The following is a 25526-nucleotide window of genomic DNA, read 5'->3' as shown; positions in this document are numbered from 1 at the left end:
TTTAGCGCAAAGGTAACTTATAAGTCACACATACACTGCTAAATCAATCTGCGGCATCAGTGTGTTTGCCTGTATGGATGGGTTAAGTGTGTGCGCATTCATCCAAATGCTGCAAGCAGTTCTGTGTGGTTCCTGTCGAATGGGACCTCAAGTAATTGTGTATTTACGTGCCAGATATAAAAAAGAAAGAGCATGTGTAGTTTTGTATTGTGTCGTCACTCTGGGTGTGTGTTTGTGATAGTCAGGGGAGAGATGCATTGGGATACGCCTGGACAAGCCTGCAGACAAAAACAACATGATTACCCAGTATTCTCCTCTGTTAGATGTCTGACAGGGGCTGTGTGGGTGTGTCATGCCTAAAGCACAACAAAAGAGGGTGCTTTAAAATGTGGCTTGTCTGTGTTGAAGGCAAAACAGCCTCTCACAGAATATTTATTAGTTTTATTTTTAAATCGTTTTGGGAGTGAGGCACACAAGGCCTGTTAGAAATTGAATAATGTAGTTTGTTAGTAATGCATTTGTTAGTAATACATTATTCACTAATATTCTCACAGAAGGTATGTGATGTAGTTTGTTATGATCTGGTTGTGTGTTTGTGTAGGTTAGGCATAAGGCCTCTCAGAAGGTGTATGCAATGAAGGTGCTCAGCAAGTTTGAAATGATCAAACGTTCAGATTCTGCCTTCTTTTGGGAGGAACGTGACATCATGGCATTTGCTGACAGCCCATGGGTCGTGCAGGTAAGATGCGCTGACGATATTTTTTTGAAGCCAAAAACTTGTCCTTTCACATGTGCAACAATGTTTTTCACACACATACTTGGTTTGATCTATGAATATAAGGAATATGCCATTTCCAAACGTTAAATATCACGACTATCCAATATGCACATTATCATTCAAACGTTTGAGAACAGTAAGATTTTTATGTAAAGAAATTAATACTTTAATTCAGCAAGGATGCATTAAATTGATCAAAAGAATCATTATTACAAAGAAATTAAATATATCTTGCAGCACAATATCAGTTTTCAACATTTACTGTATAATAACAAGAAATGTTTCTTGATAGCCAAATCAGCATATTAGAATGATTTCTGAAGGATTGTGTGACACTGAAGACCTGCTGAAGATTCAGCTTTGCCATCGCAGGAATAAATTACATTTTAAATTATATTAAAGTAGAAAACAATTATTTTAAAGTGTAATTAATTAGATTTCATAGTTTTGCTGTTTTTACTGTAATTACTGTATCACATAAAAGCATCCTTTGTAAGCAGAAGAGGCTTCTTTCAGAAACAAAAAAAAACATTACAACCCCAAATGATAGTGTATGTTTTTACTGATTCCTATTATGATTATTACAATCGTATTTCTTAAAATCAAATGGGACACTTTTAGGTTGTCAACAAAAAAATATTATTTATGAATCTGTGCCCCAGTTAAAATGCTAAAAGTTAAATTGTGTGTTATGTTAACTGGACCATAAATATATGATATATTTATGGTCCAGTTAACATAACACATCATTATGTAAATAAATTAACATAACAAAACATGTCCCTGTAGTGAATTTCATATATTATGCTTGCTGGATCTGTCTGCTGCTTTTGATACGGTCAACCATCAGATCCTCTTGTCAACCCTATTGAGAAAGGGCATCTCAGGAACCGCACTCCAGTGGTTTGAGTCTTACCTCTCTGATAGGTCCTTCAAAGTATCTTGGAGAGGTGAGGTATCCAAGTCGCAACATCTAACTACTGGGGTGCCTCAGGGCTCAGTTCTTGGACCAATTATTTTTTCTGTCTACATGGCATCACTAGGTTCTGTCATTCAGAAACATGGATTTTCATATCACTGCTATGCTGATGACACTCAACTCTACCTCTCATTCCATCCTGATGATCCGACAATAGCTGCTCGCATCTCAGCGTGTCTAACAGACATTTCTTGCTGGATTATGGACCATCACCTTCAACTCAACCTAGCGAAGACAGAACTGCTTGTAGTTTCAGCAAACCCATCACTTCATCAAAATTTCACCTTCCAGTTAGGCTCATCTACCATAACTCCTTCAAAAACAGCCAGAAACCTTGGAGTTGTGATTGATGATCAGCTAAATTTCTCAGACCACATTGCTAAAACTGCCCGGTCCTGCAGATTTGCATTATATAATATTAAGAAGATCAGGCCTTTTCTCTCGGAACATGCTACACAACTCCTTGTTCAGGCTCTTGTTCTGTCCAGACTTGACTATTGCAATGCTCTCTTGGCAGGTCTTCCAGCCAATTCTATTAAACCTCTACAATTAATCCAAAATGCCGCTGCAAGATTAATCTTTAATGAGCCGAAAAGAACGCACGTCACGCCTCTGTTCATCAATTTGCACTGGCTACCAATAGCTGCTCGCATTAAATTCAAGGCATTAATGTTTGCCTACAGAACCACCACTGGCTCTGCACCCCTTTACCTAAATTCATTAATTCAGACTTATATGCCCTCTAGAAGCTTGCGTTCTTCAAGTGAACAACGCATTATTGTACCATCCCAAAGACACACAAAAACACTTTCACGGACTTTTTCATTAACTGTTCCCATCTGGTGGAATGACCTGCCCAACTCAATCAGTGTAGCCGAATCCTTACCCATCTTCAAGAAACGGCTAAAAACTCATCTGTTCCATCTTTACTTGACCCTCTAACTCTAGCACTCTCTATTCTAATTTTATTTTATCTGTCTTTTTATTAAAAAAAATATATAAATAATAAATAAATAAAAATTAATAATATTTATCTGTACTGCGTTAGGCTAACTGAGACTTGTAATAGCACTTGCACGTTGTCGCTCTTTTGTTGGTTTTGATTGCTTCTTATGTCCTCATTTGTAAGTCGCTTTGGATAAAAGCGTCTGCTAAATGACTAAATAAATAAATAAATATTAGAATCTGTTACATAACATTTGATGTATTTCATAACGTTCTATTCTAGGCCTATCTAGTCTTTGAGTTCAGTGCCCCAGCAGACACAGTAGCTATTTACATATTTACATTTATGCATTTAGCAGACGCTTTTATCCAAAGCGACTTACATTGCATTCAAGTTACAGTTTTTACATTTTATCAGCTCTTGCTTTCCCTGGGAATCGAACCCATGACCTTGGCGTTGCTAGCGCCATGCTCTACTATTTGAGCTACAGGAAAACCTATCAGATACCTACAACCTCAGAGATGACCGTTGTTGAATAACTAGAAATATACTGATATATTTGCTGTTTTAAATTTAAGATTGGTGTTCACCTTCAGTGTTTTTATTGCTTGGATCTTTTTTCATGACTCCACGAAGTTCATAACATCTAAATATCCCAGACCCATATATCCAATATTTTACAGCTATTGCTCTATAATTACCACATATGATAGAGATAAAGCAGAAAATGTACATGACAGGATGACAATGTAACCTTCAGTACATCAAACACAACTGAGCTATTTGTGCTGATATCCTATAAAACTAGAACAGATGGGTGAGGGATTGGTTGGCCACATTTAGTCTTTAATCAAAATAAACCGAGCATTTTTTACATACAACAGCTTCCTAGCCTCAGTTATTTATTTATTTATTTATATATATGTATGTATATGTGTTGTTGTTTTTTTCTCTGAAGACGGTCATCTCTGAGGTTGTAGGTATCTGATAGCTACTGTGTCTGCTGGGGCACTGAACTCAAGACTAGATGGGCCTAGAATAGGACGTTATGAAATGCATCAAATTTTATGTAACATACTAATATAATTATGTGTTATGTTAACTGGACCATAAATATATCAGGGTATCTCTAGTTTGAGCACAATCACAAAAATAAATAAATCAATTAATTAATTAATAATAATAATTCTCTTTCTCTTTTTCTCAATTCTTTCTCGTCTTTCCCTCAGCTGTGCTGTGCATTCCAGGATGACCGTTCTCTCTACATGGTTATGGAATATATGCCAGGAGGAGATCTTGTCAATCTCACCAGTACATACGACGTTCCAGAGAAGTGGGCAAAATTTTACACTGCTGAGGTTGTGTTGGCTCTGGACGCCATCCACTCCATGGGCTTTATTCACCGAGACGTCAAACCAGACAACATGCTGCTGGACCGCTACGGACACCTCAAACTTGCCGACTTTGGAACATGCATGAAAATGGATGGGGTAAGAGGATAACCAGTTATTGCAATGCCAAGTTTCAGTAGTTCACAGACTCTCATCAAAACTGCTCTGGTCAGCTTTTGACTGGGTGCTTTCACCCTGAGTGCAGGGATTTTTAGGTTACTCTTGGATGTAATTGCGTGACGAATACCTTGAACACATGCCAGTTCTTGTCCAAACTCAAAGAAGCAAAGAAAAACTCAGCCCTCCTCTCATTCCTATATGTCTGAGTGAGGAAGACCTCAGGTGGGTTCAAAGGTCTTAGGGTCATACTGAGGCTAGGAATCTGTTGTATTTAAAAAATGCTCAGTTTATGTTGATTAAAGACTAAATGTGGCCAACCAATCCCTCACCCATCTGTTCTAGTTTTATAGGATATCAGCACAAATAGCCCAGTTGTGTTTGATGTACTGAAGGTTACATTGTCATCCTGTCCTGTACATTTTCTGCTTTATCTCTATCATATGTGGTAATTATAGAGCAATAGCTGTAAAATATTGGATATATGGGTCTGGGATACTTAAATGTTATGAACTTGGTGGAGTCATGAAAAAAGATCCAAGCAATAAAAACACTGAAGGTGAACACCAATCTTAAATTTAAAACAGCAAATATATCAGTATATTTCTAGTTATTCAACAACGGTCATCTCTGAGGTTGTAGGTATCTGATAGCTACTGTGTCTGCTGGGGCACTGAACTCAAGACTAGATAGGCCTAGAATAGAAGGTTATGAAATACATCAAATGTTATGTAACAGATACTAATATATGAAATTCACTACAGGGACATGTTTTGTTTGCCCCACATTTTGCGTATCTGGGGCATTTTTGTCACTTTTATTGCCAGTGACAAATTTATTTCCCCCAAGTCCTGATTAAATTCTGACCCTTCCATTTAGTAGCACATTCCAGCCACAAAAACTAGGCTGGACATACTGCTTATTGATATTATAGTGCCATCTAGAGTAGAGAAACCAAACTACACACTAAGAAAAATGTTTGAATTAGTGCCAGTACGCATCAGTTTGTGTAATGTAATGTGATATTACTTTTTGTAAATTGTATATATTGCTATGTAGAGTCTCTAGACCTAGATCGACAAAGATCCTATCGGTTGACTTATTGATTGGTTGGTTGACGATAGACGGGGATGGTTCATTGTGACACTGCAGTCGGAACCCCTGATTACATCTCGCCGGAGGTTCTCAAGTCTCAGGGAGGGGACGGATACTACGGACGCGAGTGTGACTGGTGGTCAGTGGGAGTATTTATCTACGAGATGCTGGTTGGTGAGTCAGGAATGTGAATGTGTGTGTTTGCCTAAATTGTGCATTCGTGGTATTGATTTATTAAATTGGGTAAATGTTTGTGGGTGCAGGTGATACACCGTTTTATGCCGATTCTCTGGTGGGGACCTACAGTAAGATTATGGACCATAAGAACTCTCTTAACTTTCCTGATGATATTGAGATCTCTCAAGAAGCCAAAAACATAATTTGTGCCTTCCTAACAGACAGGTGAGCTTTTACATGCACAGATAGATGTATGTGTATTTCTATATTGATGGTCAACTGCCAGGGTACATGCCTGTCTGACAAAATGTTCTTGTGGATGTTTGCATTTGGTAGGGAGGTTCGCCTGGGTCGAAATGGTGTAGAAGAAATTAAAAGACATCCTTTCTTTAAAAACGACCAGTGGACCTTCAGCACAATTAGAGAGAGTGAGTAAATAGCCATCATACTTGCATATGTTTTACAGTGCATTTTAAAGTAATACAAATGTTTATGGAATTTGTCATATCACTGAAAAAAAATTAATAAAGTGAGTATATGTATTTCTCAAACACCTTCTTGTCTTTATGGAACATTGCCCTTGTGGAAAAAGAGTGCACAAGTGAACAAATCTAAAAAAACCCAACTCTTCTTGCAGGTAATATAGTATTAATGAAATAAATGTCATTATATACATTTCTTAGCTTTTTTTTTTTAAGTGCACTTTGTAAAATTAGAAGTTCTACTTTTAAAGTGATTTAAAAAAAAAAACTTTTTAAGAATCTTTTGCACATCATTTTGACATACTGAAGCACATGTTAATATAGTTAATATATTTTAAATGTTCCAAATTGCAGTTTTATCATTACAAATTTGTAATTACAAATGTGTTTAAATAAAACGAGTTTCGATAACTTGAAAATGATCATTTAGTTTATCATAAATGCTTTTCAGTACATTCAGCGGTACACTTAAACCATTTTTCAAAGACAATAGAAATATTTATTACATATTAAAGTGGGTCAGAAGAGCTGAAAAAGTTCAGCTGATTGCATTTAGTTTCAACTTAAGTGTCCAAAAACATTACATTTAGATAGTTTGGACACTTTATTTATTTATTTATTTTGATATCATTCTTTGAATAAGTGTTCTTTCAAAAGATCCCTCTTTAGAAACTATGAAATATTGCAGAAAACATTTTTATTATTAGTATTTAGTATTAATATTAGTGAATGCCTCAACTATTTATGTGCCGTTAAAACATTAAACAGCTATTAAACAACTATTTAAACAAAAATAAAGTTCTAAAACTAAAATAACTGTGCTCAATACACATTCATATTCCAGTGTTACCCAACTAAAGACAAAGCAAGACTGTGAAGTAGAAGTGTACATTTATGAGCAATATTATTATTATTATTATTATTATAATCTCTACTATCAGTGTTGTTTACATCGGCTGTTATAAACACACAGTGACCCTTTTTTGTCCATTCTCTCTCCAGCTGCTGCACCTGTGGTTCCAGAGCTGAGTAGTGACATAGACACCAGTAATTTCGATGAGATAGAGGAAGATAAAGGAGAAGTGGAGACCTTTCCCACAACCAAAGCCTTCGTTGGCAATCAGCTGCCGTTTGTGGGGTTCACCTACTTTAAAGAAGACCAGTAAGACCATTTTTTTTTTCACTTTTGTACAATAAACTATTTCTTGGTACAGTGTTGGATCTGTACTTCTTTTCCTGATGCAAAACCAGTTGATAACTAATGTCACAGATTACTTGTTTTTGTGTAGGTTGTTGAATGCTGTTAACAGTTCAGCAATGAAAAAAGAACACTCAGCATCCAAGACAGAGGTACGACACAGACACATTCCCACCTTCGTCAGCTTATACATTTAATTTAACTGCGTTATGCTCTGTAGAGACTGGATTTACATCATACAGTAGTCCCTGGTGGTTGGAAACTTGATATGAGACTTGGACTTAAACTGATTAGTGCTTCTTGTAGCATTGGTTGTAACATTTTTTTTTTTCTTTCTTTCTATTTTTATTACCCACAGGACAATTTAGCAGTAAGTATTCACTTTCTCTCTGCTTAATATATAGATCTTGTTAGGTAATTTATAAAGTTAAGAGATTATTCCATACGAAATTGCTTGATTTTCCACTCAGCTCCAGAAGAAACTTCACTCTGTAGAAGAGCAGCTCAACAATGAAATGCAGGCCAAAGATGAGCTGGAGCAAAAATACAGAACCAACTGTAGCCGCCTGGAGAAGATCACCAAAGAGCTTGATGAAGAAGTGAGAGGGTGTTTCATCTATGAGATCTCAGCAATTTGTGTGTAGAAATATACAGTAATCTTACCACATGTGCTTATAGATAAATAGCAGAAAAGGGTTGGAGACGACTCTGAGACAGTTGGAGAGAGAGAAAGCTCTCCTACAGCACAAGGGCGTAGAGAGTCACCGCAGGGCAGAGAGTGAAGCCGACCGCAAACGCTGCCTCGAGAATGAAGTGAATAGTCTGAGGGATCAGCTGGATGAAATGAAGAAGAAAAACCAGAACTCGCACATCTCCAATGAGAAGAACATCCACCTGCAGAAACAGGTTTGTGGGTTAGAGAGAAAAAACAAACAAACAATTGGGGGTCAGTAAATTTGATTGATTGATTGATTTATTTTTAATTAATGCTTTTATTTAGCAAGGATCCATTAAATTGATCAAAAGTATCTGTAAAGACAATTATAATGTGATATTTAAAAAAAATAAAAATTTTAAATAGTATCTGAACTTTGTTCCCATAGAATCCTGAGTGATCATGAATGAATGAATTAAATTTTAGCTTTGCCATCACAGGACTAATTTACTTTTTAAAATACAGACTGCAGTTTTTTTAAATATTAAAATAGTTATTTTAAATTGTAGTAATTTTTCACTATTACTGTTTTTACTGTATTTTTGATCAAATAAATGCAGCCTGGGTGAGCAAAAGAGATTTCCGACCCCCAAACATTTAAACTGTAATTAATATAATATATAATAAATAAGTGTATTATGTAATAAATATATACATATTTATTTAACATTTGTATTTTTATGGTTTAGAAATTAAACATTTATGTGAATATTTTATGCTTGTGACATTTTGTTCCATAGTCTTACGTAAAATTAATTAAACTTAAAAGTAGAGTTCCCAGAATCTCAGTCTTCCTGGAACAACACGAGGCTATGTGTTTTTCTCATGTGTGATCAAGTAACACAGTGATCCTAGAGACATAGTGTCATGTCTCCATTATAAACTCTCTCTTTCTCTCTCCGGCAGCTGGATGAGGCAAATGCGTTACTGCGGGCTGAATCTGATGCTGCTGCGCGGCTGCGTAAAACTCAGACAGAGAGCTCAAAACAGCTGCAGCAGCTGGAGGCTCACATGAGAGAACTGCAGGACAAATGTTGCATGCTAGAGAACAGCAAACTCACGCTTGAGAGGGAGAACATCAGCCTGCAGGCCGCGCTGGACACAGAAAAACGAGAGCAAACCCAGGGCTCCGAGACTATCTCTGATCTACAGGGTAAGTGCATATCCTCTGCTTTGAATGTGTGTGTTCATTTCACGCTCAACCATATTCATCCACGTTCCACCTCTTGTTTGCAGCACGCATCTCTGGTTTGGAGGAGGAAGTGAAACAGGTGAGACAGGCACTATCTAAAGCTGAGACAGAGAAGAGGCAACTTCAGGAGAAGCTTACAGACCTGGAAAAGGTAAACAAATCATTCTCATTTCCTCTTTCCTTGTTGAGACAGTTGTGACATCATTATAAGCTACGGTCGTGGATTCAAACGTCATTAATACCTTCCTCGCACAGTGTTGATCATTCCCAGCATTCCTTGCTGAAATAATGTTGTACACAAATGGCTATTAGAAAGCTACAGACTTTATTTATTGGGGTTTACTCTCTGTTAATTGAATTTTATGGCCAACTGCTCTTCTAATGTCTCTCCCCCTTGGTTTATGCGCCCAATAGGAGAAGAGCAATAACCAGATTGACATGACCTATAAGCTGAAGATGTTGCAGCAGGGTTTGGAGCAGGAGGAGGCGGCACACAAGGCCACAAAAGCTCGACTTGCTGACAAGAACAAAATCAGCGAGTCCATCGAAGGAGCCAAATCTGAGGCTGTAAAGGGTATGAGAGTTTAAAGAGATTAAAGATTAATTGAAATGAAAATTTTTTACATGTGCGTTTCCATATTTCCTATTAAAACAGGTAGCTTGACAGGAAAGTTTACTTTTAAATGTTGAATGGATAATACAGTGTTTTAGAGTTGGTGGTTTAGGCAAGAGCTACATTGAAGATTTGATTGAGGAATTTCTGCTTTTTTAAAACAGTTAACAAAGATTTTATTTCTGGTTAACATGTCTGTCTGTGTTTGTTCACCTAGAGCTGGAACAGAAGCTGCAGGAGGAGCGTTCCTCTAAACTGCGTGTGGAGAACAGGGTGTTAGAACTGGAGAAGAAGAACTCCATGCTTGACTGCGACTATAAACAATCACTGCAGAAACTAGAGGAACTGCGACGACACAAGGAGAGACTCACAGAAGAGGTGCTTGGAGGATATACATGTATTTTTGCAACAACTGCAGATGGCCAGTAAATTAAGAGAATTTACTGGCTGTAAATGTCGCTTACTGTGTATTTTTGACATGCAGAGCAGGTCATTTCACTTGAAGCGTTATGTTTATCATATAAAACAAAAACTTGTTTTTTCCGTCACAATAACAGTTGTTGCAAAAATGTTATATAGACTCTCCTGCTTTCTCTCTCTCTCTAGGTAAAGAATCTGAGTCTGAAGATCGAGCAAGAGATTCAGAAACGCACTTTGACCCAGAATGACCTGAAGGTTCAGAACCAGCAGCTTAGCACCCTGCGAACATCAGAGAAACAGCTCAAACAGGAGATAAACCATCTGTTGGAAATCAAACGCAGCCTGGAAAAACAAAATATGGAACTGCGCAAGTATGCAACGCATGCATATGGAACTCATTGAATAGTCATTACCTTACACAAAGCTTAAGATTGTGGTCGGGAACCTCTTCTGTTTTTGCAAAAACATTGAAATTATTCAAATATAAATTTTCTGTGAATGTGATCCTAGGGAGCGTCAGGATTCTGATGGACAGATGAAGGAACTGCAGGATCAGTTGGAGGCAGAGCAGTATTTCTCTGTAAGAAGTCTAAACACTCTTTCCCTCCAGAAACAAACTGAACACTCAAAGGTCTAACATAACTTTGTGTGTGTGTGTGTGTGTGTGCGCGCGTGCCCGTGCCTGCCTGTGCATTTGTGTGTAGACACTGTATAAGACACAGGTGCGGGAGCTGAAGGAAGAGTGTGAGGAGAAAAATAAACTCTATAAAGACATGCAGCAGAATCTTCAGGAGCTTCAGGAGGAAAGGTGAGATATATATATATATATATATATATATTCAATAATAAGCAGAAAAAAAAGCATATCCTACTAAGCCTAGTGTGCAAAATGTGTTAATTTTTCAGTATTAAAATTTAATTTAAACCAAATTTTCATTACAACATGTCAATATACATTTTTTGGGGTCAAAATACTAGTATTTTTTTAATCACATTGTAAATTGATAGTATTTATTGTGTATATGTTGGTTTAAATTCGGTATACCTTTTTCTCGTATCTTATTCTCAGGGATTCTCTTGCGGCCCAATTGGAGATCACACTAACAAAAGCTGACTCGGAGCAGCTGGCGCGCTCCATTGCAGAGGAGCAGTATTCCGACCTGGAGAAGGAGAAGATCATGAAGGAGCTAGAGATCAAAGAGATGATGGCCAGACACAGACAGGAGCTCGCTGAAAAAGACACCACCATCATCTCAGTGAGTTACACCACACTTCAGCTATTAGCCGCTATTACAGAAATCACATTTAGATTTGCAGCAGTCTTGAGAACATTGGATGGTGTTGGGTTTAATTGTCCCATCCTTCCACAGTTAGAGGAAGCTAATCGCACATTGACGAATGATGTGGCAAACCTGGCCAATGAGAAGGAAGAACTCAACAACAAGCTAAAGGAAACACAAGACTGTAAGTTACCCAGAACTTACACCACCAGTGGCTAAATGCGTCAACCTTTATGACTTTTATATTGTATTATATTATGTGATTTTTACATATTTTAATCATTTTAAAATAAAAATATTTTAAAATTAGTTTTTACATATATATTTGAGATTTTTAGATTTGTTCACACAGGTGAATAACAGGTTTTACAATGGCTGAATTTGGCTTTTTGTGTCTCTGTGATGACTGAGAGAATTTTTAATTTTCAGACATGCAGAATCTCAAGAATGAAGAGCAGTCCATCACTCAAGTGAAACTTGCCCTTGAGAAACAGCTTCAGTCAGAGAGAACTCTCAAAACACAGGTACACCATAATGTTGTCCTTGTAGCAAATGTGAATCAAATTGAGCTTGTTGATTTTTATTTACTGCCTCAGTTACTACTTTTTCTTAATTTTATTGGCTTTTTACTCTAGGCAGTGAACAAGCTGGCAGAGATCATGAACAGAAAGGAGGTCAGAGGTGGTGGAAGTCGCCGTGGAAATGATACAGACGTGAGGAGGAAGGAGAAGGAAAACAGGAAGTTGCAGCTGGAGCTGCGTTCCGAGAAGGAGAAGCTCAACAGCACTATCATCAAATACCAGAGAGAAATCAATGACATGCAAGCGGTATGACTGCTAATAAGTCTCAAGAATGCTACACTGTTTGACATATAGCCAGAATGCTTGTTTCTTACTCTTGTTTATTTCCTGCAGCAACTGGCAGATGAGTCTCAGGTGCGTATCGAACTGCAGATGGCTCTGGACAGTAAAGACAGTGATATTGAGCAGCTGCGCGGCCTGTTGAACTCTATTAACGTCCAGTCGCTCGACTCTGCCAGTATGAGCAGTGGCCCAGACATGGACACTGACGAGTCACTACAAGGTACTGTGAAGTCCTTTTCCAAACTTCTTTTCATTCTGTTTACCTTTTCCTTTTAATTCACTTTCCTTGTGTTTTCTTCACATCGTTCCATGTCACCCCCGTTTCTTTCTGCATAGTTTTGGTCTGGTTCTCAGTTCAGCTTTTGATCTTTCACCCTTCACATCACTGCAGAGCCTGACCCTACAGGTGATCTGCATGGCTTTCAGTGCATGACCTTTTGACCTCTCAAAACTTGCGTGGACCTTATGCTTTCCCTTGAAAGACTTTTCTCTGATGTAGTTTTATAAAACTGCTCTGTTTTATTATACATGTCTTTCTCTGTGTGTTGTACAGAGACAAGACTGGAGGGTTGGCTGTCTTTACCAGTGAGGAACAACACCAAACGCTTCGGGTGGGAAAAGAAGGTATGTTTTAGACATGAGTATTGCATTTTTAAAACAAGCAGTTAGCTAAGAACGCTGTGATGCTATGCTATTAAAAAAGTTCAATAGTATTAACATCAACATGACATTAAAATGGACCACTCAATTAAGTTATCAGTGCATAATTTTTTATTTATTTTTTATAAAGATTAAAGGTCAGTAAGAAAATAAAGAACAAAACAAGTTATAACACACTGAACAATTAATAATAGTAGAACAAAGATACAAATGAAGTAACCTGTTGCTAATATGTTTGTGTTAGATCGATTTTTGAATTAATTTATGGCATCATATATGACATGATATGGTGGATGTGCATAGGAATGCAAATTAGTGATTAATTAAGCTAAATTAATGTGTCCAGTTTTATCTTGAACCAAAACTTAAAAATCATTTTTGGTAATCTAAATAAAGCTGAAATAAAATATTAATATTCAATGGAATTAGAAATGTTGCATTGGCAAGTAACTGAAATAGAAGTTCAATTGAAATATTAAAATTACTGAAACAAAAATAACTTAGCTAAATATAAATATAAAAAATATAAAGTTTCAAGCACATAACAAAATTGCTACAACTTAAACTATAATTCAAATGAAATATAAGAATAAAAGATTTCAAAATATATCAATAATAGTAAAATGACACTGTTTTTATAGTGAGTGAATGAACTGCTTAACTATTTAATAAACCTGTTCTATTTCAATTATTAACTCGCGTTGTCTGAATGGCTTTCCTGTAGCTCAAATAGTAGAGCATGGCGCTAGCAACGCCAAGGTCATGGGTTCAATTCCCAGGGAAAGCAAGAGCTGATAAAATGTAAAAACTGTAACTTGAATTCAATGTAAGTCGCTTTGGATAAAAGCGTCTGCTAAATGCAAAATGTAATAAATGTAAATGTAAATACTCATTACCTGGGATAAACCTCAACCTCAAGAGCTAAAGCACTAGAGTTGTAGTGCTAGACAATGATACCCTTGCATCAGAAATCCCATCCAACCCTGTCATGCAGGATTCAGTGAGTCTTTTGTTTCTTTTCTTTCCTCTAGTATGTTGTGGTGAGCAGCAAGAAGATTCTCTTCTACAACAGTGAGCAGGACAAAGAGCATTCCAATCCTTACATGGTGTTGGACATAGAGTGAGTCCTTTTACTCTTTAAATCCACTTGTTATAGAAATGCATTTTGTCCCAGTGTAAAAAAGATCATTTATTTTTCTGACCGACTTAGGTCATCTTGTCATTGTCTTCATATCTCTGGTATTCCCTTGACAGTAAACTTTTCCATGTGCGTTCGGTAACCCAGACGGACGTCTATCGTGCTGACGCCAAAGAGATCCCCAGAATATTCCAGGTATATTGGTACCACAGATAACACAGGCAGGGTATCAGGGAACTTTGAAACTTTAAACCTGTAGAAGTTTTATAAAATTGTATTTGAATCCTAAGAATAACTGCTGTAAGCTAAGGACTCATCGCTTATTATTGCTTCCCCCAGATCTTGTACGCTAATGAGGGTGAGTGCAAGAAAGAACAAGAACTGGAACCTCTTCCTGGGGACAAGTCCAGCTACATTTGCCATAAGGGTCACGAGTTCATTCCCACCCTGTACCACTTCCCCACTAACTGTGAAGCCTGTACCAAACCCCTGTGGAACATGTTCAAACCACCTCCAGCTCTCGAATGCAGACGATGCCACATCAAGTGCCACAAAGACCACATGGACAAGAAAGAGGAAGTCATCGCTCCCTGCAAAGGTGAGCAGGGGCTGTCTTCTGTACTACCTTAATGAGTTAAAAAAAGGGTTTCCTGTGTCCTGGAAAACCTGGGAATATAGTCATAAATGATTTCTTCAGTTCTAAAGTCTTTATTCAAGTAAGAGTTACTTTTTGAGAGAGCAAAAGTACTATGAAACTATATAAAAACAGTAAAAGTGGAAAAGTCATTAAGTGTGAAAACCCTGTGTGAAAAAATAAATAAATAAATATATACACACACCGACATGTTATACATGTATACCAGTTGTTTTTTTTCTTCTATTTTAACAGTATTGTACGTTTGAAGTAAATTGTCCCATTCACTTGTTCACCCTCATCTGCTTTTCTTTTCTGCGTCTATCTCTAGTGAACTACGATGTGTCTACGGCTAAAAATCTGCTGCTGTTAGCATCGTCTCAGGAGGACCAGCAGAAGTGGCTTAGTCGGCTCATGAAGAAGATCCCTAAAAAAACTCCAGCACCAGAAGCCCCTCACCGCTCCTCTCCCAGAGTTCCTGTTAAAGTACAAAGCAGTCAATCCATGAGGAGACCCAGCCGACAAATACCCTCCGGCAAACCCAGGTGAGCACCAAGCATCGGCAAGACTTTTTAATGCAAAATTCAAAAAATCACAATTACCTTTTTTGTTTTTTATTCAGTGGCAGAAACGGGCTTCCATATTATTGTTATAATTTTGCCGTCAAGATGACATTTTTTGATACACTGAAATAAAATCTGCGTAGGATTTAATTTGAAACAATTTTCAGAAAATTTAGTCAATTTTACAAATTTCACAAGAAATCTCGAATTTTCGCAAAGAAACAAGTAACACGTTGAGTTTTATAAAGTAAAAAGTCTGAAATAGTATTTTCTGGAAAACGTTACTTTAGTTATCTTTGGTCAATTTATAACTTCAAAAAATAATTTGCTGGTTCTTGGTCACTGTCTTCATTCTTCTTTCATTTTATTGAAAAAAATGCATCTCGGACATTGTAAAATATAATTTATGTTGCATGGAATAAATAATTTCATACAAATTTGGAACAACATTAGAGTGTGACAATTATGACAATTCTCTGTTTTTAATTTTTGTGTGAACTGTCCCTTTACCATCTTGTCCTGTAAAGTCTGATTCTAAGATAGCGGTTCATAAAATCAATGAAGCGCTAGACACGTGTTTGGCACCGGTTACACACTAGAGTGCTACTCTATATGATACACAGGTCTGTGCACAACGTAAAGGAACCAACAGCGTGTCCGGAGAAATCTGGCTTCATCTACCACAAGGGACACAAGTTTATTCCTTTATTCTACCACTTTCCTGCCAACTGTGAGGCCTGTACCAAACCCCTGTGGAACATGTTCAACCCTCCTCTGGCTCTGGAATGCCAGAGATGCCAGATCAAATGCCACAAAGAGCACATGGACAAGAAAGAGGAAAGTCTCGGACCCTGTGCTCCAGAGCCGTTCAACCCCCAGTTCAACACTGGGTGAGAGAAGAACTTGGCCGACCTGGAAGTTGGATGGAGGATGTATTGATGTTTAGCTTTAGCATGCTTCAGTAACATCATTCAAGAGCTTTCAAGGTTTACATCGCAGTGCTTGACTAGCAGAATAACATTTACGGTCTTTACTAATGGTGGCTAACCGGATATAAAGCTTAAACAGTGTTACGCTGGGCTACTTTTTGTAACTTGGGATGCAAGATGACAGCTTGGGCATTAACAAAGCACTTTTTCTCTTTTGTAACCAGCTCAGGTTTTTGATTGTGATTAGTAACAGTGAATTTAAAGGCTAAATACTAAAAGTATGCATCAAACTTCTCACATAGAGGTCTGTATCTTCAACTTGATTGCACATTTGGCACCAAACTCTAGATGCATACAGATGTACAGCCGTTAAAGCTTCAGCAGACATTGAGCGGTGGCCAGTCTTATTTTTAAGGTTCTCAGTTATAGTAATTACCTCTTATGTGCCAAGTTGTAGCTTCACCTTAGCGAACTACCTCCAGACTGAGACGATCTGTAGTGAGGTTGGTGAAGGCTTGGCTGAATGCTCTCTCCTCCACCTGCAGGCCTCTGGATTCGGAGCTTCAGGACTGGCACTGGGCTCTGGATGACGTGGATGATGTAGATTATGACCATACGTTTAATTTCTGAGGAGCATGTGTAGGGTTCAAACAGGGTAACTACTTACATAGGGGCTCTTTTCCAAAATGACCATACACAACACACGAGGGCAATCTTTACAGTCAGTAATTCCAGTAATTTGATAACACAAATGTTATCTAATGCTAAATGTAATCTGTTTTATATACAGTACATTATAATGTTTTGATGCCTAAATTCACTTGTAGCGTATTTATTTAAACAAAATAGAATTTTAACATCAGAATTTTATCAGTTTGGGGTCAGTAAGATTTTTTAAAGTCTCTTATGCTCAACAAAGCTGCATTTATTTGGTTAAAAATACAGTAAACGCAATAATATTGTGGAATATTAATACAATTTAAAATAACCATTTTCTATTTGAATATATTTTAAAATGTAATTTATTCCAGTGATTGCAAAGGTGAATTTTCAGCAGCTATTACTCCAGGCGTCACAAGATTGTTCAGAAATCATTCTAAATTATGCTGGTTAAATGTGAAAACTGATATGGTGAAAAGTTTCAAAGAACACTTATTTGAAATAGATGTATTTTGTAATGATCTAAACTTCTTTACTGTCACTTTTGTCAACTTGATGCTTTCTTGTAAAATAAAAGTATGTTTTTTTTAAAAAATCAACCTTTCTGACCCTAGAATTTTAAATGGTAGTATATGTCTAAAATAATCTATACAAAATTGTGAATAAAATGGGGTTACACTTTATTTTAAGGTATCCTTGTTACAGTGTAATTATGCATTTAAGTACTGAGTAATATTAATTAACTATATGGTTACAGTTAGGGTTAATGTTACTTGCATGTAATTATTCATCATTTATTGTTATTATAATAGTAAGTACATGTAACGTGTAACAAGAACACCTTAAAATAAAGTGTTACCATACAATTATATTAAAGTGGTGTTAATTATAAATATAAATTAAATTTATCATTAAAATTGATCAAAACCAGTTTAATCCAATTGAAAATGCTATATTATCCAGAATTTGGCTGTTCTATGTGTAAATATTTTTGTGCTGACACTAAACTCTAGGCTGCTCATTTGGTTTTGGAACAGAGTCATGGAGTGCCTATTTTTTGTGTGCAGTGGGATTTGTTTGCTGTTGAAGCAAATTTAAGCATGTGGGTGTGTTAACTCTTTGTGTGACCGATTTGGCCAAGATGGGCTATAGAGAATTTGCCTTAATCCAACAGAAGTTTCTGTACCAATTCTCATAAACACCCTCTGCCCTCCAATGCAAAGCTGAATCGTTTCTCCAATCATTTCTCATTTAGTAATGAAGGAGAGGAGGTTTGTTCAGAGAATTGGTATTTGGCCTGCTTGTTTCTTTTTTGACCTTTGACCCTCTTGCCCTAGTCCCCCTCGACTGGACCCTCCAAAGATGAGGCGAGAAGACTCCACCAACAGCCTTCTGAACAAATGAGTCCATTTGATTACCGTGTTTACAAACTGTTTATCAAGAAGACATTTCAGCTGTACTGTAAAAGGAAAAAACGAAATGAGAGAATGTGTATCAAAACAGTATTTTATTTTTAGGTCTGTTTTCTTCCCTTTTGCAATAAAAGTTTGCGACCTGTTGTGTGTTTGCAGGTGTGTTAATCTGCTTTTTTTGAGCATGATTTTTTTTTTTTTAAATGGCCGAAGGATTTTTCTTTCCTCTTGGGTTAAAATGTGGTGAAACTAACTTTCTCTTTGTCTTTCTCTTTCTCGATTTCTCCCTCATTCTCTAGTTAACCTTATATTGGGATTCTGGTGCTGCTACATGGTGATTTGGGATTCTTCCTGTCACACCAACTAAAGACCTTTGTCATAACTTTTCGCACATTTTGGCAAATCCAAAAAAAGTGAGAGATGCACAAATCTTGATGAAGGTTTTGCTGTCGTGATATGGCTTTTATTCTCTGGGCATACGGTTGCTTCGACTTCAAGAGCACAACAGATCTACACAGAACTGAAGGGTCAGTGTCACACCAAACTTCTTATTCATTCGAGGCCAGAGTTGACCTGAACGCTAAGACTGAACCCCGCTGGACCGGCCAGAGAATGTGGACGACAGCTGGGTCTGACCGTAGTCTTTTTTTTTTTTTTTTGGTTGTCTTTAGTGGCTGAATATAGACAGTAGTGCAACACACAACATAAACGGCTAGAAAACACCACTACGTATGTTTCTCATTCCTTCATAAATGCAATCAAACTAGTGTTTCTTCTTGTAGTGTTTTTATCTTTGTTTACTCCACTGTGTGATCAAAGCTTGATTAAACATTCTCTGATCATGAATGCATCCCCTAATGCTCTCCTGGACACTTGTGCTATGTAATCTGAGGAGGAACCTTAATTAACGGGACATGATGGTATGATTAACAGAGATCAGCATCTAGATGTGAGCTTTACATGTGGGCAGGAGTTTCTAAAATATTTCCAGCAGTCAGTTTTTGGCATCTTGATCATCAGCTGTTAAAAGTTGAAATTTTGGGTCTCACGCTACAACTTGCGCCAAAAACTGATTCATTTTGCAAGCACATAGCTGAAATGTTCATAAGACAGTGTCTGAATGTCTGAAAACCACGTTTAAATTCACTAAGTATTTTGTAGATTTTTTTTTTTTTTTAATTTTGTGATTTGAAGTGGTCATTGTTTTTTGTGTTTATCTTTACCCTAGCAAACAGTGTGTATCTCTGGGTGTGCTGTGAATGCACATCCGTGTTCTTTTACACGTTATATATATGAATATACAGCGTATATTTGACCTGCCATCTTACCAGTTGGTTTGCTATTTATACAGGTCTGGGCACTTTTTTTTATTTTAAAACGCTGCCTCCAGATTTGCATGTTTTATATTGATGTACTGTTTGACCATAAAATGAAAAGCATATGTAGCCGTGTCGTTTGGAAACCCTGTATAACATTTGCTTATTTTTGTAAACAAAAGTAGTGAGTTACATAGGTATATAGCTGTGAATGTAGTAAAAGGAAGTAAAGTTTTAATATAAACAATGTGGTTGTACTTTTCTTTTCCGCTTTAATCACAAGAATAACATACAGTACATTCTCAATACACATAATAATCTGTAAAGATAGTTATTGCACTCAAAAAATGATACTTGATTATCTGGGGTGTTCATTTGTTTACCATAGAAAAATTCTGAAAAGTTAATTTATAAAACATGATAGCTTTTTTTTTTTTTAATACTATTGAATTCTGCAACTAAACAAATCCACACATTTTCACACAAAAAGGGATGTTTTTTGATTTATAAAATACAAAGGAACATATCTATTAAAGTACTCACAAAAGAAACAGTGTGCTTTAGACCTAATAGTTAAAGAAATAATTTAAGTAATCTTATACTACAACACTAGAGTTCAAAAGAGTCCTATGGTTTATTGGTTTTGCATTAATAATTACCATATGTTCATTATATCGCCATATAATACAGATCAATATAGATGAAGCTCAATAAAAAAGTGCATATTTCAGCATATGTAAATATCACCCGTTTATGAACTACAGTAAACAGTCTCTTCAGCAACCTGATATCATTAATCAATTTTAACAGTTTGAAAATTGCTCAAAAATATTTCCCTTTCTAAGAAAAAGACCATTACTAAACTTCTTACAGTATAACAACTTAAAAAAAAACATATACAGTATATGTGAACATGTACAAATGCAGGGAGTTACAGGCAAGAAAACTACCAAGAATTATAAGAAAGTGTTGGAATCAGAGAAGGATAGGAAGGTTTTTACGGTTTCATTACACTATTTGGTCAGACTTCTGATATATATCAAATTCGATTCATCATTTGTGAGTCTACAACATTCATATCAGTTTTCCTTCATGGGAATGAGATTTAAAGCAATTATACTGAAAAAAAAGCACTCTCCCACATCCCAAGTCATAATAGATTTGCATGTTCTGAAGAAAATACTAGTGCTTGCAAGGCAGCAAAATAAAAGTGGAAAATTTTAACTTTCTAATTTGAACTAATCAGTGTAAAGCTGGCTAAAAATGGTCTGATAGAAGCAAGAAAGACAAGACCAATTACAATCCAGTATGCAAATAATGTCATCACTGTTGCATTTTGAATCAAACATATAATAAGCACACCCAAGATTCAATTTTTCAACAAAGAAGTGGCTTGCAAGCACTACATCAACTGGGAAACCCAGAGCATCATGATAAAATTTTTGGTTGTACACACTTACCCAAAGTCAGTAAATCCAGTACATCCAAATAGCATCTGACCTGAATCTAGTTTAGTTCTTCAAAAAAAAAAAAAAGCTTCAGAGAATACATTGAGATAAACTGTATGCAGAAAGTTGCATCCTCTTAATCCTGTTTCACTGCATGAGGTTTGTAGTAGATGACGGTGGCTGTGACCCACATGTTCAGAATGCTCATGACGACAAACCGTATGAGAACTAGAGAAGAAAAAAAGGACAGATAAAGATGACAATCAACACTTCACTACAGTTCACATCCCATCAGGAAGCTCTTACTGACCTTGTGTGTCTCCTGTGGTGATGACGGTGGTGAAGATCCGTGCTGACAAACAGAGCAAACACTCAATGTCAATACGACAGACTGGAGAAGTGCTTAGTTTTCCTTTCGTGTCACTTACTCAGGCATGTATATGTGGCCAGAGCCCAGGTGAGAGCGCTGACCTGCCCAGAGTCCTTTGAGCGCCACAGACACTGAAGCTGTGCCAGTTTACTGCCAGCACTAATGAAAGTGCACAAACTCTGAGAGACAAAAAACAACCTCTTATTACCATTAAAACATTTGTAAGATTTTTTTTTTTCAGAGAAATTGCAAAAATGCTTTATCTATAATCTGAATCTATATATACGACACTAATGCAAATTGATCAGTGGTGGCATGTTCTCACCATGGCCAGATCAATCACCCACTTCTGTACTGTAAGCAGCTGCCATCCACCCACAAACCTGATTCTTACAGTAAAGGAATGAAAAACTATCGTACTCATTAAATATATATTGTGGCGGGAGCAGCAAACGACAGACACAGTGGGTGTGGCATCAGGCCTCGGAGAGGTTTTTATTAAACAAAATGATCAAATAAAGTGTCCAAAAGGGGTAAAAGTGTCCAAAATAAACAGGGGGTCTGGTGTCGTCATGCTGCGGGGTTCGTGAAAGGAGGGCAGTGTTCGGAGGGAAGGATCCAGGTAAGGGGCGGAGTCCGGTGGCCGCACGCGCTCCACACTCGGGACCGGGGCGCGAGGGTGGTGGCTTCGTCCCTCCTAGGCGTCGCGGCACTTCCGAGGGACTCAACGGCCCGGCATCCTGGCCCGTCAGCCGTCTCACGGGTGCGTAATTCCATCCGGACTGCGGGTCCGGCAGCTCGCGTCTTTGGCGGCGCGGGAGTTCCTCTACGCTCCCTTCCTGGACCCACGAGGACACCAGTGTGCATGCACGGGGAAGAGACCAGTCTCTCGAGGAGAGGCGCGCTCGGCATTTTAACAGCGGCGATGAGGCTCTATTCACATCAGGTGCGCCTCATCACACGCCGCCAGCCCTGGCTATTTCAGCGCCCCTCCTCTCTCACACACCCACTCCCGTCGGGAGCCTGGTGAAGGGCGGCGAATACGGGACGGGGTGGTGATGATAATAAGGGGGGAGGCAGCCGAATCGTCACAATATATATATATATCATAACCTGGCAGCATGGGTCTGAAGGATACAGTGCTGTGTATATGAGGCTGTGTTTCATGTTTCTGTTGTAGTGCAGGATTAACAGGAGCACAATGACATCTGTGGACACACAAGATTGAAGAAATAACTGAGACTGGATTTGAGTGTTTAAGCATCAGAGTCTGGTCTGTCAGCTGTGCTCACCTTGTGCAATGAGGATGGGATACTCCAGGTATGTGAGTGGTGGGTAGTCATAATACATCTGATAGGACATGAACACTATAAACCTACACATACAGGAAGAAGAGGAAAAACTGGGTTGTACACATTTTGGACATCCATAAAAACATTCAGCTGATAATTAACACCAACTATTATCCAACTCCACTCCACAATCTCTAAAATCTGATAAAAAATTATTTAATATGGTAGTATACAATACACGTGGGTATTCAGGCCACTGTTATTTCAGTATAACTGATATACAGCTACAGTTTTTGGAAATATTTGAAATTTTATTTTATTTTTATATTTTCTGTTCTCACTATAGTTTTGGTAATTGTTGTTTTTGTCATTTTTATTTGTTTAAAAAAATATATATTTTTTTTATTTACTAATCTGTTTAATCTGTTTAGTTTGGATTATTTTAGTACTTAAAGATAAATAAAATATAAAGTAAAATAAGTCAAGTTTTTTTTAAATAAAAAATAATTTTTTTTATATTTATTATTTTGTTTTTATGGTTTCCGTTTTATTTTTAATTGCAGATAATAACGCTGTTTCAGTTTTGTGTTGTTAAAAATTAGTCATAACCATAATGCTAACCATAATGCTAGCCATAAAAAAAACAAATAATGGAAATTCAAGCAAATGTAAAATGTCATGAAGTCAAATGTCTAATGAAATTAATTAAATTTACTGAAATTTATACAATTAAAAAAGTATTAAAACAGAATTAAAATAGAATTTAAAATAGAATTTTAGATATGAAAAAAAAACGAATAAAAGTGAGAAAAACAACAAAATGACTAAAGCTAACAATTAAAAATTGTGGATTGATATGTGAAGAAATATGCATAAAAAACATATGCAAATTAATTTAATGTACACACATGCACAATTATAGTGCAGTGGACAGTTCCATTCATCTCCATTCTAAAAAAATAAATAATAATAATAAAAAAATTTATGAGTGCTTTTTTTTTTTTTTGGAGTGCCAATATTTTTTACAATCCAGTGATTACTGCTGTTAAAGTCATGGTTTGCGGAAACCCTGCTTTATACAATATAACAATGGGTCCCTGGGATGCAAAAGTTGAAGACCCCCATCTAGGCTACATTCACTGTTTATTCTTTAGTGCATAGTGCACTAATGTTATGTATATGATAACATTTGATTCCATTTAATTAAACTTGTGGTGAAAATGACTAAAATATACTTAAAGCAACATCAGAACATTTCAATAACCCCTGTAACAGTTACATGCACATACACTTGTCACATGCCCCTAGAACATCCATGCACTATATTTGTATGAATGACAGGATGCAGCTCAATCCGGATGTCTTGTTTCCTGCAGCAGCAGACTGAGTTCAGAGAAGAGTCAGTGTGAGGTTCTTACCCGAGAAGCTCGAGCAGCAGACTGTTCAGACTGACTCCAGCGGTGGCTCTGGCCCGCATCAGCACGAAGATCTGCGGGAACTTCAGCACCATACACACGAACAGAGTGCTGAAGTTCGCCAAATGCAGCGTTAAATTGCCGTCCATTTCTGTTAATCCCTCTCTGTGATCCGCTCGTGGGATCCTGGCATAAAGCGGCTCCAGATGTTAGCATCTGAATCAGCGGCACTTCCGCACACATCAGCGCGCCGCGCGACATTTGAGCCTCCGCGGCGCCCGTAGCTCATTGCTGCAGCTGCTTCTCGACTACAAATGCATCTCTTATTTGGCGCCAACAGATTATAAAGAACAGACCAGCATGCCATTATTACATACCTTCAGTTCAAATGAATAACTAGGTCATTAGCAAGAAATATGGTGACAGATATTCAGTCATGAAAAAGATTTAAAATATTCGGAAATTCACATTTAAAAAGCAAAACTATACAAGCTATTAAACAATATAAAACGTTTGACTTTTATGATTTTAATTTGACAGTTTCTTGCTTTGTACCCATTTATCTGGTAAACCATTATATAGCATAGTTATTTTAGGCCTACTTATTTATTACTTTTTCTACACATTAAATAGTGCAAGGACCTGTGCTAAATAAATAAATGACACATAAATATTTTCAAAGTAAAGACTCGTCATGTATGTCATCGGTCTTTAAAAATGTAATTTGGAAAAAGCATAAGAACTTCTCAGGTTCAAAACTGAACATTAACCAACAATTTACACTCGTCGTTGGTGTTACATTGTGTATTAAAAATGTTGACTTAAACAAGACTGTTTTAAATGATTAGTTTTAGTTCACACTTTCATAAAATCTTAATATTGAATCAAAACAGATTATTTGTTTTGAGATTCCAGTGGCACCAATTAATAAGTCTATCAATTTTTAAATCAAGTTAAGTCAACATAATTTGAAAATGACCCAACTATAAATCAATTAAATAAGCAATCAAAATACAAAATGAAGAGCACTCTTGGAGAAATGACAATTGGAGTGTGCCTCTATTTATTTGTTTTTAAGCAATTCACTGGGTTAAACAAATACTGTTACAACACAAAAATGATACATTTTAAAGCAACAAGTTTTATAACAACTTCATAATCAAAAGACAAGTTTATATTTTTTCTTTTACTCTTGCCGTTTCCTTTAATTTAGAAAAACAAACAAACAAACAAACAAAAACAGACATACTTTTCATTGAGCAGCTTCGCTGCCTCTTGCTACCCTGTTCAAAGAACCATCTCTCTTGCTTTTAATTAATGCAAAGGCTTGCCAGTAATAAATAATACCATAAAATGTTCTGCAAGTACACAAAAAAGATTGAGAAACAACAACAAGGGTAAATGTACAAGATTTCGGGTGAAAGGGGTGAGACAGTTGAGGGT

At 36.9% G+C, this 25526-nt stretch overlaps 2 protein-coding genes across 5 annotated transcripts in view; one reads left to right on the top strand and one right to left on the bottom strand.

The window, feature by feature from the left end:
• LOC306884514 (rho-associated protein kinase 2-like) overlaps positions 1-19803 on the top strand; it is a 46364-nt gene extending 26561 nt beyond the window's left edge. Inside the window, exons 4-31 of one of the 4 annotated variants that reach the window (XM_079440440.1) lie at positions 602-739; positions 3933-4193; positions 5336-5480; positions 5570-5708; positions 5820-5911; positions 6968-7127; positions 7255-7315; positions 7634-7762; positions 7842-8069; positions 8785-9031; positions 9115-9221; positions 9485-9644; positions 9901-10061; positions 10290-10474; positions 10614-10683; positions 10808-10911; positions 11173-11359; positions 11474-11567; positions 11813-11907; positions 12019-12210; positions 12298-12466; positions 12800-12870; positions 13938-14026; positions 14161-14239; positions 14384-14642; positions 15010-15223; positions 15865-16131; positions 16716-16919. In XM_079440440.1, the coding sequence (XP_079296566.1) occupies positions 602-739; positions 3933-4193; positions 5336-5480; positions 5570-5708; positions 5820-5911; positions 6968-7127; positions 7255-7315; positions 7634-7762; positions 7842-8069; positions 8785-9031; positions 9115-9221; positions 9485-9644; positions 9901-10061; positions 10290-10474; positions 10614-10683; positions 10808-10911; positions 11173-11359; positions 11474-11567; positions 11813-11907; positions 12019-12210; positions 12298-12466; positions 12800-12870; positions 13938-14026; positions 14161-14239; positions 14384-14642; positions 15010-15223; positions 15865-16131; positions 16716-16800 (4188 nt within the window). In that variant the 3' untranslated portion in view covers positions 16801-16919. Of the gene's footprint in view, positions 1-601; positions 740-3932; positions 4194-5335; positions 5481-5569; positions 5709-5819; positions 5912-6967; positions 7128-7254; positions 7316-7633; positions 7763-7841; positions 8070-8784; positions 9032-9114; positions 9222-9484; positions 9645-9900; positions 10062-10289; positions 10475-10613; positions 10684-10807; positions 10912-11172; positions 11360-11473; positions 11568-11812; positions 11908-12018; positions 12211-12297; positions 12467-12799; positions 12871-13937; positions 14027-14160; positions 14240-14383; positions 14643-15009; positions 15224-15864; positions 16132-16715; positions 16920-18167 lie in introns of those variants that run through there. The other 3 variants (XM_079440442.1, XM_079440441.1, XM_079440443.1) reach the window with 3 other exon arrangements.
• A 22-nt stretch (positions 19804-19825) lies between these two features.
• Positions 19826-24356, bottom strand: LOC306884530 (solute carrier family 66 member 3-like). The gene is made up of 7 exons (XM_079440464.1): positions 24087-24356; positions 22669-22751; positions 22515-22584; positions 21702-21759; positions 21435-21555; positions 21317-21358; positions 19826-21234 (listed from the first exon to the last, which is right to left on the bottom strand). The coding sequence occupies exons 1-7, from the start codon at positions 24230-24232 to the stop codon at positions 21143-21145; spliced, it is 612 nt and encodes a 203-aa protein (XP_079296590.1). The 5' UTR covers positions 24233-24356; the 3' UTR covers positions 19826-21142.
• Between the last annotated feature and the right edge of the window lie 1170 nt (positions 24357-25526).

The sequence above is a fragment of the Barbus barbus genome (genome assembly GCF_936440315.1).
Source record: "Barbus barbus genome assembly, chromosome: 18".
NCBI lineage: Eukaryota > Metazoa > Chordata > Actinopteri > Cypriniformes > Cyprinidae > Barbus > Barbus barbus.
This window is presented reverse-complemented; position numbering and strand designations above follow the sequence as displayed.